The 16,212-nt window shown below is 35.1% G+C and overlaps 1 protein-coding gene across 2 annotated transcripts in view; it reads right to left on the bottom strand.

Moving 5' to 3' along the window:
• Window positions 1-16,212, bottom strand: part of LOC111054239 (C3 and PZP-like alpha-2-macroglobulin domain-containing protein 8) — an 86,889-nt gene that overhangs the window by 66,953 nt on the left and 3,724 nt on the right. For both annotated transcript variants that reach the window (XM_039424755.1, XM_039424756.1), the window contains exons 2-3: window positions 3,226-3,424; window positions 867-1,029 (exon numbers count right to left, since the gene is read on the bottom strand). In XM_039424755.1, coding sequence (XP_039280689.1) covers window positions 867-1,029; window positions 3,226-3,424 — 362 coding nt within the window. The remainder of the gene's footprint in view (window positions 1-866; window positions 1,030-3,225; window positions 3,425-16,212) is intronic.

The raw sequence follows: 16,212 nt of genomic DNA, 5'->3' as shown, positions 1-16,212 counted from the left end.
TATCGGTTGAATCGATAATCTATATCGATGGTTTTTCGTCATCCAGACGACATGTTTATCGACATTTTCCACAGCGATAGTAATTATTGGAAATTACTATGATCTAACTATATAGTGCCTGGTAAATTATAACATAGAGAAAATATAGCATATTATTTATTTATTTATCACATTATGTGTACAAATACTTAACATATGAGGAAAGGCATATAACAGGCTCATGCCCAAAACTGTCCCATTTCCAATTTATAGGCCTAGAGTGCTATCTTTGCTCTCTGATTATAGTAATTTACTCTGCAGTTGTAATTAAAGTTACATTATTATTTTCTTGTACTGTTAAGCATTGAACACTCGGCCTCTGCGCTCAGGTTCCTCGAACCTTGCAGGGACTTCCCGTTTTTAATATAGTTATGTATAATCCAATTAATGGTATTTTTCTTTTTCTTTTTATATTGTATTTTACTTTTTCCATTTATAACCATTTTTGTCATTGTAATTATGTTTTTGGGACAAATAAAAATTTGAAATTTGAAGTAAACTTCTTTTCTTTTTTGCGAACATTTCTGATCAAATAAGTTTCTGTTTAAAATTTATATTCAAATTCTTACACAAACTTCTACAAACTAGTACACCTATAGTGAATTAGATCATAGACTAAATATAGCATTAGGCCTATACTATCTTTTCTCTGTGATTATAGTAGCTTACTAGGGAGTTGTAATTAAAGTACACTTCTTTTCTTTTATGTGAATACTGTTCTGATAGAATAAGCTTCTGTTAAAATTTATATTAAAATTTTTACAAACTTTGTGTTAAAATCTATTGTAAGATACAGTAATAAATCTTAAAATAAATTTGTAGCTCACCTTTTTGTCCGTCACGGTAAATTGGTCTACTGGTCTGTACAGTTATGGAGAGAAATTTTGGATCAAACTGAAGCTCAGTCTGATTTTTGAACAGCACAAATCCGTTCTGTGATACGCCTTCTACTGTCAGCATGTAATCACCTGCTTGGATTGACACTGGGATCTACATAACAGATAAATAATAATGTAATGTTTGTAATGAAATAATGTAATTTAATTGTTCCTAGAATACCGTGTTTTAAAGGAACAGATCGAATAAATCAGTAGCCGATAAAATATCAGGAATTGATACAAAGAGCAAAATTGATAGGGTGATCTGCCTTCAATTATATAAAACAGAATAAAAAATATTAGCTTTCTTGTTAAGGGCTTCTCTTATATTTAAATACAAATTGGAAATCATAGTACCTATACTCTACTTAAATAAAGTTGTCTTAATCAAAATTTTTAGCTTATATATATTTTTGGGCGAAAATTGAACTTGAACGTTTTACAGTAGAAACATAACCTATTTTTTTGACATTTTATTAATTTATCAAAATTTGTGAATGGAATAGATTTGGGCCAAGCCTGTTGTTCCTTCCTAATCACATTTATATGATTTGTGATTCTGTTCACAAATAAATAAATAAATAATTTAATACCTGAAATGAAGTTAGAAAATGGTTCATTGATTTTCAATTCTTATGTAAACCGAATAAAATATACAGTAGGTACCTACTACACCAATATTGGTAGGCCTACTCACTAGTAGTATCATAGTTGAATTAGCTTAGTACCTATTTCATATTCCATCTGACCAAATTATGTCGAGTTGTATAGATTTAGAAAATCTAGAAGAGAGAAATGCAAAATATCAGGTTACCTACATCTAATAACATTTCGTACAATATTTATTGTAAAATACAATGTATGGTATTGCAATATTGCAATTATATTGCATTGAATTTAACAGTTGCAGTAGATATAAAAATAAAAACTTAACTATCTCTTTTAAAATTGTTTATTCACAACATGTTTTGGCTATATGATGCCATTATCGAGTCAAGACTAAACAATTTTAAAAAGGGTACACATTTTTATTTTATATGCAAGAGTAGCATTAAAGAAAAAATCCATTACAGTATAATAATATATATTCAGGGTAGATTTATGTGTCTATAGTGAGGTCCACGTCATAGTGGCAATACTTGATTAACATCGGTATTGCTATCCTTGTCTATTTATCCGACAAAGCAGATAACGCTATCCTCCTCTACCTCTTTATTTTACCTTTTCATTTTACTATATTATTATGAATAATATATGATTATGTAGTATTATTATTATGAGAATGTAATAAAATCATGTAATAATAATAATAATATCGAGTGACCTGGCTGGCTCAGGTCTGGTGTAAGAGTTTTCAGGTCGCAACTGATCAATTTCAGGGCCTCTGACATGATCTAACGACTGCTTTTTAGGCAGCCGGGACCGACGACTTAACGTGTCCATCCGAAACACGGGAGTGGCCCGAGTTAAATATCTTGGATGTAATTTAGCCGTGTTATCATTTAAGAAGATTTGAAAAACTGTAATTATTATTGTAACTATGTTACCATAGGCGACAAGCCTATAGTAACAATTGTAGAATAAAGTCTATCTATCTATCTACCTCTGCATCGTTGCCAGATCGTTTTTGAACATTCCAAAAATATTAATTAATGAAATATTTAATATCAACCCTATGAACATTCATTATTTATCATTGAAAAATATATTTTCTTGAGAAATAAAATACAAATGATCATTTTGTGTAATACAATTGAATTATTGTGTTTTGGGTATCATTGGATAAATGAATAAATTTTTAACAAGAATGAAACAGTTGATATGTTACATCAGAATTATTAAATACAATATACAAACATGAATTACCCTTTTATTAAAAGTAAATTCGTATGGCTTTTGTTGGTGGGGAGTCCCTTTTGCGGGAAGGTCCCACCGCCTGAATATATAATTTAAGCCGTCAAAGGGCCTTACGACTGTCATACTTCAGCCGGAACCGACAGTTTAACGTGCCTGCATCCGATAACACGTACCCTTTTATTTATAAACTATAGTTTAACTATAAATTAGTTGTTTGAAGTGTTTTAAATAGAAGGGTACTTCATGTTTTTATATTGTTAATAAAGTAGGCCATACGCATGTGAAGTGATTTTATGTATCACATCAGATATACTGGTATCAGCTATATTCCATAGAAGGCAGTGCAAGGCAGGGAAACGGCAACGCGCTGTTCTTCTAATATATTTTTCCACCGCAATTATAACGTGGATCTCACTACAGTGGAGGTAGTGATTTTTAAAAAAATTCTAACCTTTAAAGGAACCAGCTGAATAAGTTGAGGTGTGATGTCCACCTTGGAGGCGCTGATTTGATGGTTGTTTCTGGTGATTGTAGCACGAATCTGCTTCGACACTTCGCCGACTGAATTCGACTCCAAATCGTAGAGGACCACTGCCGCCTTGTACAGGCAGTTTGGAGAGATCGTTCTAGGCGCCAGGACAAGGTAATGCCTGTGAAAAAGTAGCCAAAATTAAGGCGAGGTTGAAATTGTTCCATGAATATAAAATATACGGTTATCTTATCAAACATTTCCTTGAATATGAAGAATACAGTAAATAAAATGATAAAATTTTGACGTGACAACGTCTTATAAATTGGTTTGCCGGGTGACACTTCAAGAAACTGCGTTACGTTCCCACGTTATGAGCTCACAATGAGAGCGAGTGAGAGCGTTCGTTTCGGTTCACGGTCGTCTGGAAAGAGCACGAATAGGAGCAGTGGCGAGCAACGCAGCAGCAGCCCGAAGACCTGGAGAGAGAGTGAAACGGAGCAGTCAACCTGCGCAGGCGCCGCAAGCAATCTGCGACTGCGCCACTACTTTCCAGGCTGCTATGTAAAAAATTGAATCGTGCACAGTTAGCCCGCCTAAGAGCGAGAGAGACAGAGTGATTTTGTTGAGGATGTGTGAAGGTAAAAATAAAATTTTGTTAATATGAAATTCAGTGCGAGATTCTTTGTATAAATTAATGTTTTAAATATAATTCTTTGTATAAATAAATGTTTTAAATTGTTACTATTATTTCATCCTTCTTCCTACTATAAGAATGAATACTCACATTAAAATTATTTTACCACTGAAAGTCGTTGGAACGTAAAACTTTTGCCCGTATACCGACTTTACAGGCAACCATGCAATTTTTTTTTTATTTACATTTATTTATTTACAATGCAAATGACACTAATGTAATAACATTGAAAGATAAAATAATAAGATGTTCCTTGTGCTATTTTTCTTCCAAATTTATAGGTGAAAAAGTCCGAAATAAGGTTAGAATTTCACGTGTACAATTTTGATAAAATTTCAGTTCAAAACAAAAATAATAACTATAAATTTTGAATTTAGATGGCTTGAATTCATAAATTAATTAGAAATATTACACTCAATTACCACTTGTAGCGAATAATATTGAGTTATTTAAGAAAATTTGGAACCAATCAAGCAAAACAAACTCGTAAACACTCGTAATCATTGTTATCATCATGATATAGGCCCTAATACGGTACTTTAGATTTGGACTAGCAATAAGCTCAGACGTAGGCCAAAAATCCACCAAATTCACAATTAGAGCCTTGAAAATGTATTCAATAAAATTACAAGTAATTTGTAGCTACAATATTAATTTCATTGTTATAGTATTGGAAATTCCTTGGATGATGGAAATTTTTCTGTAGGCCTATATAATGTCGTTAGTAAATACCGCAGCTTATTAACTTTAGTTTAAATTTTTCAGTTGATACTTTTATGATAAGTTAGTTGCGTTATTACGGTATCATCAAAAAATTTCAAAACGTGACAAATCCCAATTATTGCAATGGGCTGCCTGTTGTGACGCAACAACCTAACAAGCAGTTGCAGGTTAAAACAATCGATAAACTTCCTGCTGTTAGTGTTAACGAACTTGTCAAAACGTTTGAAACAAAATCTTCTTCTAGTGACAAACAAAGTGCTTCTGTTTCCAATCAGAAGAAATCTGATACTTCGCGAGTGTCGCGTATGAACTATAGTGCTGCTGTAGGTAAAAAGTCAAAACATATTATTGGCTCAGTAAAAAGTTCTTCTACTGTGACTGTTGAGAGTGGTGTTATGCCTCTGAAAACGGTTGATGAGCGTAGATCAATCTTTGTATCTTTGTCCTGAAGTGACGGGGTGACGGTGTCTGAAGTTACCACATATCTGAATCAGTCTGGCATAGCCACACGGATTTTGACTGCCAAAAATTGAATTCCAGGTATGACTCCTATTCCTCTTTTAAGTTGGCTGTAGCCGATAAGTTCTTTGATCGTGTGCTGTCTGCTGAATTTTGGACGGAGGGGACTTTAGTTAAAAAATACATCCCTGCAAACAGGAAAAATAAGCAATCTAATCTAATGTTTTTTTAGGCAGTCCAAAACTGGCTCCTCAACTGAAAGACTAATCAATTCTGACGATTGTGTTTCCATGCATGATTTTCCTTGTGATAAACTGCTCTTTGACATGCTTTTTTATAATGTGCAATGCATTAAAAATAAAGTGAATGAACTTGAATTGTTTCTTAGCACAAACATGAGATTTAAATTGCTGTGTCTGTCTGAGCATTGGATGTGCTTTGATGATCTGAAACTTTTTAAAATTGCTGGATATAAGTTGGTAGCCTACTTCTGTCGAAGTGAGTTCCAGTGTGGTGGAATTGCTATTTATATAGACACATCTGTGATTGCTCACTTTGCATGCATTGACATTTCTATGCACTGTGTTGAAAAAGAGCATGAATTCGCATGTATATCCCTGTTGCATGCGAAGTTATACATTATTACAGTCTATCGGTCACCAGCTGGTTGCCTTCAAAATTTTTTCAACTCACTTGAGGGACTTGTTGTTCAGCTAGGTAACTTAAATCCAGGTTTTAACATAATTGTTGGCGGTGACTTCAACATTGACGTGTTGAAGGCTGACCACAGGACAAGGGAGTTTGTTAACCTGCTGAGATCTCTGGACCTCTATGTGGCTAACTGGCAGCCCACTAGATTGGATGCTTGCCTCGATAATGTGATTACAAATCTGAACATTGGCAATAACATTAGTTGTTCAATTGTAAATCCTCTCCTCAGTGACCACCTGGCACTCGGCTGCAATGTGGAATTGCCAACTTCCACCTACCCTGCCTCTATACCTGCAGGGCATGATCGATTCACTTGGGTACGACCCATCACACAGGGTGGACGAGAGCGTTTTCTGCATTATCTGACTCTGATTGACTGGAGCTTTCTGAAGGATCATCCTGATGCACAGCCTAATTTCACGGCGTTTTTTGATAGACTCCTGACTGGCTTCAACAACTGCTTTCCACTAAAACGTTTCCTCTCTGGAAGGCCTGGTAAACGTGGTGCACTGTGGATTACGGACGACCTTCTTGACCTGAGAGACCTGGTTCTTATGGCGTATGAGCGGTTTCAGGCTGATCGACTTCTGTCCTCTAAACGGACCTACATGGGACAGATCATACCAGCGGGCTGCTCGTGCGGCCAGGATGCGCTACAGCTCTGAGCTGATTGACCAGGCACCCAATAGGTGCAAAGCTGCCTGGGGTATCATCAGGGCCGCTGCGGGTGTACCAGCTCCTGGTGCTGTTCTGGTATCTGTGGATGATCTTCACAACGCGTGGACCAGCTCCATTCGCGGTATCTGCGAGGGGATCCGAGCTTCCCCTGTGGTGGTGGCGGATCTGCTCTCGGCTTTGGTTTGGCCCCCCGCTCTTCGGCTGTTGACCTGGCGCCGTATTACTTGTGATGATGTCACTCGAGTTGTGAACTGTTTGAGCAACTCGGTTAGTAAAGACATTTATGGTATGACCAGTGCTACTATTAAGGATGTATTAGCTCTTATTGCTTCTCCCCTGACTGTTTGTATTAATCTCTGTTTCTAGCAGTCTGTATTTCCTTCTCAACTTAAAATTTCTAAGACAGTGCCTGTCTTTAAGAAGGGTGATAGGCATGATCCTACTAACTATAGGCCTATCTCCATCCTGCCTATTATATCGAAGATTTTTGAAATTCTTATTGCTGAGCAACTCCTTGCTTATTGTGACCAGTGCGGCCTGTTTGCGACCACCCAGTTTGGTTTCAGGAAAAATAGATCCACCACTGATGCAGTAGATTTCCTGCTTTCCAAGATATTTGATTGCTTTGAGGCACGTGGACTTGCTGGGCTCACCTTGTGTGATCTCAGCAAGGCCTTTGATACAATGGATCATGCTATTCTCGTGGACAGGCATTATGGTGTGGGACTGTCTCCTCTCAAACTGATTCAGGCCTACCTGGGGGGTCGCAGACAGGCGGTGCTGGCTAATGGAGTTCTCTCTGAGATCAGGGATTGTGTTGACTGTGGAGTGCCTCAGGGCTCTGTCCTGGGGCCTCTGTTGTTTCTTATTTCAGTTAACGATATAGCTCAGGTGGATGGCAGGTGTGTTGTCTGTTATGTGGACGACACCACCTTCTTCAATGCTGGTCGTGAGATGGGAGGACTGAGGGCAGCTATGGTGGAGACTGGAGCATTTGCATCGGACTGGTTCTCTGCCAATCGCTTCCACCTCAATGAAGACAAAACTCAGTCTATTGTGTTCAGTCTCAGGAATGGGAATGAATACAATTTTGCGCCTGTCAAACTGTTAGGGTTTACCCTTGACAGGAAGCTCTCATGGGGCGAGCACATTGAGACAGTTTGCGCCAGGTTGAGCAGAGTGGTTTTCCTGCTGAGGGGTCTCAAATACAGTGTGCCACCTCATTATCTTAAAATGTGCTATTTTGGCTTTTTTCAGAGCGTGATTTTATATGGCCTCCCCCTCTGGGGTATAGCCACAGATGTCGCCCGAGTCCTTCGTCTCCAGAAGAAGGCCCTGAGGATTATTTGTGGGGCTGGTAGATTAGCCCACTGTCGCCCACTCTTTATCAAAGAGAGGATCCTCACCGTCTTCTCCCTCTATGTTCTCCATACCCTTTGCAGAACACATGCGAACGTGGGGTTGCTCATGACCCGACAGAGCTTCCATCCATATGAGACTAGGGGTAGACTCAGGCTGGATTTACCCTACCAGAGGCTGAGCAGAACTCGGACTGGTCTGGCTCATATGTCTATCAGCCTCTATAATAGGCTGCCTCTGTTGGCCAGGGATCTGCCTGCTGTGCGGTTTCGAGGGGCTCTGAGGAGCCTGCTGACGGATCACCCTCTGTACTCACTCCGTGAGTTCTGTATGTTGGAGAGCAGTGTGGTGAGTGCCTATTTTCGTATTTGATTTCTGCCTCTGGGAAGGTAAATGCTGATAAATATAAAATGAAAAAAGCCTAGCCTACTCAAAATCTGTTAAATTTTTCTAGTACCGTCGATCCATACCAATTTTTGAAAGTATAGTTCCCTCTAATTCAATATTTGATGAAAAAAAGAATAATTAGGTAACTTCAATTACGGTGCTCTCTAAATAAGTAATTTGAAAAAGAATAAATGACAATCTATGCAAACAAATGCAAGGCTGATCATAGTTATTTTTGTTTAGATCTATTCATGGATATTTTTCTATTTTTGTACTGTATTTAAAACCCGATGATAATAGAGAGAATTTACCTCTTCTAAGAGGTTTGGACTTGGAATACACTGGATACTGAGAAGAAAGTCGTTCATTAAATATACCGTACTCACCCTCACACACATTCACACGAGTCTCACGACATACAAAACACACGACAGGACATCATGAACTGAATGTGAAATAAGTGAAGTGTTCAATAATCAGTTCATTTATCAAACTATTGCCAGAATATAAATATAATAAGTTATATATGCTATCTTGTTCATTTTCCTCAATCAATAATCTCTCAAATATTGATACATCTCATAATTTAATTGCTGACCAACAAATCAGATCTAACCTGAGTCTACTAAGGTTATTTAGTAGATGTTTACCGAACTTAGTCTATGATTTTATCTAATGCTGAAAAGGTCAACCACCTTGCCAAATATACCCACTGGACTTATCGCAATAGGTAGGCTACAAACATGAAAACACGATAGAGTTTTCCTGGCAGGATGTTAAGATTCTTGTATTTTGTATTACAATCTCATTCAACAAACAAACATCACTCAGTTTTATGTAGCTATAGAGCAGGAACGTGTTTATTACTATTTAGCATTTTGGCATAGTGGTTCACTGTTAACTATACACACAAGCTTCAGAATACTGATAAAACTAAACTACTTATATATATAAGCTGATGTTTGAACCTACGATGTTGTCCAGTCTAATTGTTCAGTTTATGATAATCAGGTAGCTTTCCAATGTACTGTTCAGAGACAAGTGTTGTTTGTAGTGCAATATGTGAAATACTCACAGTTCCTTCTATGTGTAGGCCTACAGCCATGGTACACAGGTAGTGCTGACTGGAGTTTCATTTCATGTAGGCCTATTGAAAAAAATATGCCTGTTGGGTAGAAAATGCTCATTCATATTTTAAATTGAAAGAAGTTGAATTTCTCCATTCTTTTACCACATTATATCTGTAAAGTGTGACGTTTTTAGTTCAAAAATTTCTAGTTTCATTCAAAAATTAGACTTTTTGAATACGGTAATTAATAAGTTACTGATCTAGATTTTTTGATTTTGGACTTTAATAGTACCTATTTGATTCAAAATTTACTTGTTTATCTGAGTATTGAAGAGTGTAAATTGTATTTTGAAAAGTGGAAGTGACATAACCAACATTTTGATTTGGACAGTATATTATAAATTGGAAATGGGACATTTTTGGGCATGAGCCTGTTGTGCCTTTCCTCAAGTTGAGTATTTGTATACAATGTGATAAATAAATAAATAAATAAATATCGAGTGCACATCTCTGATCAGTGTGATTAGATAATACACCGACAGTCTGGTCAATTACTAGCCGACTGGTGTTTTATGTTGATGAACAAATATAATGATGAATTTTGACACTGACAAACCAGTAATTCACTGTAAAAATTCATAGAACAGAAATTCCCATCTGAGAGAATAAAATTGCGGCCAATCTTTGCCAGCAAGTAGGAACTGGAATCTATAAAAAATCTATTGCAATCTCTTATTGTACAGATCTCATATCGCAAAATTGTAGTACAGGTCTCGCATAACTGCAAGGAAAAAATTGCGGATCAAAATTGAAATGGGGAAAAACAAAATTAGGTACTGAGTATATGACCATATCGAATCTCCACAAAAAATTGCAACATCAAATCAAATTGTTTATTGCACAAAAAATACAAAAAGTACTAACTTACAATGTTGTATCTTATGAAAGTACAGAGGAAAAAAATGACTATCAGCCTTCAAATACAGCTGTAATTCTATATACCGTAGTGATATTCACTTTGAACCGTCAGCATTATCCTTATAAATTACATCACCGCTTCCCATTCATCATAATTATGCTGACAAATTAAGGTGAATCTCACTATACTGTAAAAATTGAAATAAGTATAATACTACAGTGTCATATTGTACAGATCGGAATTGCATTATTTGTTTCCATGTAATGATATAGCAGTTATAAAGAATCGCAAGAGCTGTGCAATGTACTAGACTTTCACTTCAAATTGTCAGCATTGATTGTATGGCAAGCATAATGATGCTTTATAAAGGATTGATGACAGCACTTTAGAAGGATAATTCCACTATAGATATAGCAAGATTGTAGACGTGGTATAATTGATGGAATTCAGTCAGAAATATACCTATTTATTTTTCAAAAAAATTCACCTGGTACGTGTGATGATTATCCGTTGAAATCTACATTATTTGAGCTTCAATTCAACTGCGATACTCCCATAGTGATAAGAAGGCCAGACAATGATGGAGATAATGAGAAAACTTCCTCAATTTGTTGTCTCAAGGACCAGCTTTCCTTGTTAGTTGATCAAATCGCAGGGAGAACACAGATTTCTCAATCAATCTTGTGGCGTAACTGGATTTGTAATGTTGAATTTATGGTTCTCAGAGATTGATTGAGAAAATCAAAAATTTCAAAAATTTGAATCAATGGTGAACGCTAAACGCATTTACAGCTCTCGATGAATAAAAAATGTAACATGACTGTCTGTGAAAGATTTAAAAGAATAGCCAAGGGTTTTTCGTTCAGTACCTACTATTCACTTTTCTTTTGAATTTATTATTTAACTAGCCGTACAAGCTCGCTTCGCTCGCCATATCCGTCTAGCCAGGGGGCTCCGCCCCCTGGACCCCCGACTAGATCGTTCAAGAATGAGATTAGCAGGCTCGCTTCGCTCGCCTGCATTTTTATCATGTTGGGACAATCCAGTCGGGGGTCCAGACTAAACGGATAAGGCGAGCGAATCGAGCCTGACGGCTAGTAATATAATATTCCCAGGATTGAAGTAGTAGTGCCCAATAAATTTTTCCGCGATAAATGCATTTAAATCTTCAACTTGGTGCCAACCTAACAAATTCAACTCAACTTAATGCCAACCTGACTAAATTATTAATTTAGTTGCCAGTTAACAACTGTTTCGAAGAGGTACTCTAGATTATAGTTCTATGGTAACATATGATATGGAAATTTCAATTATGATTAAGAGATTGGGAGAAGAAGAATATACATGCTAAAAGACGAACTTTAAACCCTTAAAAACAACCCTTAGAGTTAAAATATTGCCAAAAGATTTCTTAGTGCGCCTCTAAAGGGCCAACTGAACGTACCAAATTTGAAAGTTTTTGGTTCGGTAGATTTTTAGTTATGCGAGTGAGTGAGTGAGTGAGTCAGTCAGTCAGTGCCATTTCGCTTTTATATATATAGATAGAGGCAGGTGTTACCCGTGGTCTGCAAGGGTCTGTTAGAAGCACATTGGATTTAGTTTTTTTGATCTATGCTGATATTAAAAGTATTGATAACTGTAATAATTTACAATAGAAAAGTTATTTGATTGGGCTTCCACCTTACATAAAATTTGAATATCTTCAATGGTACCCAATTGTATTTTTTAATAATAATGCTCAATTTCATAGAACATCTAGATTACAATCATTAATTAGACATTTAGAATAATTTAGATATCTAGAATGTATTAGTAAATCTACCACATTGTGGTGTAGATGCACTCAATGTCCTAATTCTAGTCCTAAAGCATGTTATTGTGGCAAAGGGTGTGAATTGGCCAATTATTGTTCAATTGTTACTTAAGAATTAAGTAAGCAGTTGCAAAAAAGTGTAGGCGTTGATTCAATCAACAGAGTGCTAGAGTGATGAAAAATTGCAAATGCAACTGTGATGTTGATTGTATCAACGAAGAATTGGCCTTAGGAGTGGAATAGCGATAAAGATTTATGCAGAAAGCATGAAATGGATGCACAAGAATATGGATGAATTTTCAAAGCCGTCTTTTAAAAAAATAATAAAGCACTATCACAATAATATCATGATAATTTAGCATCCTTTATTATAATTTTTGAATACAATTTTTTTTAATAATATGATGATCAATTAGCATACCGTATATACATATATTACAATACTTTTAATACCCATTTGTGCCCATTAATAATTTCAATTTCAATTTCAATACACATCTCATTAAATACAAAATTCATATATATATATATATTTTTAATCCCTCTAGCTTTAAGCTATTTGAGGAATATTAAAAAAATACTAAAAACATTTACTATGTTGCAATAACTTACATAATAAACAAATATAAATATATAATATATTGAATGAATTTTATTAACAAAGCAAATTAGAAATTCATAAATAATTACTTATAATAAAATGTAAAACCTTCCCGTATAACTATTAAATGATCGCTAGTCTGAGAAACTATTGTGAGCTTGCTTTTTTATTGTAAATCCAACCATATGTCATAATTATGTCAATCATCAATATAAATTATTGCAATGAAAAATAATTACAATTTTGTCCGAACTTCACCCCTTCTTTGTAAATTTCGCAATTCCAGAGGCAATGAGTTCAGAAGATATGGTATTCTGCCATAATAATGCTCAATTGCATAGAAAATCCAAAATACAAGAAAATCCTGGATGATTGATGATTGTATGAAACAATATTGTTTTGAATGCATTCTTATCAATCACATTGTTCATTCAATCACACATTGTTAGCCTAATTTTGAAATGCAATAGTTTAATTTGAAGTAAGACTATGTCTGTATAGTTAGCCTATATATGGTATTGAAAATGAAAATGATGAAAAACAATATAGATCCAACTACAAGAAATATTTTATCAAGTCATGATATAATTATATTCATTTGAAGCACCAATTCATCTTTAAAGTATCCCATCATATTCTTATTTTATGATGATAGAATTCTTGAATCAATAATTTCTCAAATAATAATGAGATTCACTTAAAGCTGTTGGCAGTACCGTAGTTGAATGAGAAGCATTCATGCTATTTATAAGGAATACTGACAGTTTAAAGAGAATATCACGGTAGGATAAACAATTATTTTAGAATAGAATTATTGTTCAGAGTAAGGATACTTTATTTAAAGGTACCGTACTGTACTATCAACCTTCTTTCCTCAATTTATTAGAAGCTCCTATCACAGATTGATTTTGAATTAAGCAAAAATTAACTGATATCGAAAATCATTTGATGACAAATAATTTTTAACAGGATGTGCCTGTTTTATATATATATATAACAATATTGAGATTCACTACTACTTTAGACTGTTAACATTGGTTGAATGGAGGGTATTAATGTTTTATAATTTGGAGAGTATTATTATATTGGGAAAGCTGAGAGTGTGTGTGTTGAGTCTCAGTATATAGGTGTCATAATGCTATCTGAAAATGGAATATTACTTTCAACCTTTCAAGCGTGAAACTACAAAATGAACGGCCAACATATTTCATTTTCCTAGTTTGACTATCTTTACTTTGCATTTGATTGACACAGCTTACAAACCGAGCTATCAATAATGTTTTACCGTTTTTTGAGCTGCATGCAATGCCGAAAATTACTGATAGCCCAGGACCAATGAATAATATTGTAGCGACGATAGCAAGCAATTAAAGTGGAGAACACTTGTAGGCTATAGACTAAGCTACACCCAAAACTAGGCATTAGTAACCGTAAGTTCTTAAACTTTTCAATTTCGAATGCAAGTTAATATTGTTGCAAAAAAACATGAATAAACCGAGGATTCACTGAGTCAGTTAATGTTGATTTGAAAGGAGGCCTGCATCTGTTCAAGTTTGACTTTGGCCACTATCAGTCAGAAACGTATGTAATGGAGAGACCAATGAATTTGTAAGAAAAGAGTGATTCTATCCCTTTTAGGCCTATCTGTAGACTGTCTGTAGTATCTGTAGTAGGCCTATCCTATAGTGAGGTCCACGTTATAATGGCAGTGGAGAAAGATAAAGAACAACGTTGCCGAACCTCTGTCTTGTCAATGCCTTCTATAGACGGTAGCTGATACAGATTTATTGATGTACCTCAAAATTAACTGTTGATTCTTGTTTAAAATAATCAAATACGGTATATTTCATCAAGCAATAAACTAGTAGTTCTGTGAACAGTAGACCTCACGCAGTATTCTCATCCACAAGTACCTGATTGAAACTATAGACCTAATGGAAATACAGCAATAGACTGGCTTCTCCACACATCTGTGTAATCACTTGTCAGCTGATTTATGATGTATAATTCTATAGTCTGATTTTTACTCCAATATTGGCGTATAAAGGAGGCTCCTTTTTCCTTTCATATTATCCTTGAAATGCAAAATTTCCAAAAACTTTGTATATACGTTGACGCGCAGTTAAAAAAGGAACATACCTGTCAAATTTCATGAAAATCTATTACCGCGTTTCGCCGTAAATGCGCAACATATGAACATTATAAACATTTAAACATTAAGAGAAATGCCAAACCGTCGACTTGAATCTTAGACCCCACTTCGCTCGGTCAATTATATTTTTCAATAAATTCATAATGAATTTAGATAATTGAAATAAAATATTTTGTTAATTAATTATTAATTCTACATTGTTAAAAGACGATCTGGCAACCGAGCAAAGTGAGAAAGAGATATCGCTATCCGCTTTGTTGAATGGAAGACAAGGATGGTAATACCATTGCTACCGTAATCAAACACTGCCATTATAACGTGGACCTCACTATAGTTATCGTCAAACGTTTCAAAAGTTTCGAAAACTTCAAAAATTTAGAAAATTTATTTATTTTATTTATTTACATAAATACATACATGGAGACAACAGGTTAAACCCTTATATGTTTCCTTGAAACATTACAACATTCTTCATTCAAAAAATTAGATTTAAAATAAACATAAAGCTGAGAATAAAACAAGAGTAAAATGTTTTTCACAAAAAAATGGTTCTCCACATTATACACTACCTATCAAAATTTCAAGCATTGGTAGAATGGGCATCTTTGTTGTTATCTATATAATATAATAAAGGAAAGAACTGGTTTATTCACGTATAGGATAGGAAATTCACGAATGACGCATCATCACGTCTGAACTACTGGACTGATTAACTTGAAATTTTGCATATAGATTCTTAATTTACCAAGGATGGTTACAAACCTATTTTTTCAATTCTTCAAGATTTCATTACATCACTTTTTCAGTTTTTCAAGTTTTCAATTGGATCCTTGCGGAGCACGGGTTACCTGCTAGTCTATACCGGCAATGAATGCCGACGAAATATGAAAGGAATATCACTACAGAAATCACAATAGAACTGTCAGTATTGATTGGATCGTGCGCATTGGTGTTATTTATAAGAAATGCTGACAATTTGAAGAGAGTCTTACTCCGGGAAATTTTGTGACAAGCTGTTTATCAAAAATGTTGAAATTGAATGAGATATAATCGTTCAGTGGAAATATATTGAATGGAATATACCGCGGTACCCCTAGAAAGTGAATAAATATCCAGCAGTAGGTCAAGTTTTCATCTTTTTTTATCAAGGCGAAGGACAATCGATCAGTTTGCAGTCCTTAACTTTTTCCTGGAACTTTCAGTCTCATCCTTGAGCCTGTCATTTATGTCCTTGATATGCCGCCATTTATAGAATACTTCTATCAACTTTAATGGAAGCATAAAGTAAGTCGGCTAAATATTATTTCTGTGATCTCTGATGAAAGTTAAGTAGGTTCCATTAATAGAATACTTTCCATGAAAGCTCACGTACTATTCTAGTTGATTAAGTAGGGATAAGAA

The sequence above is a fragment of the Nilaparvata lugens genome, chromosome 3 (genome assembly GCF_014356525.2).
Source record: "Nilaparvata lugens isolate BPH chromosome 3, ASM1435652v1, whole genome shotgun sequence".
NCBI lineage: Eukaryota > Metazoa > Arthropoda > Insecta > Hemiptera > Delphacidae > Nilaparvata > Nilaparvata lugens.
Note: the sequence above shows the minus strand (reverse complement) of the source record. Positions and strands in the feature narration are given on the sequence as shown.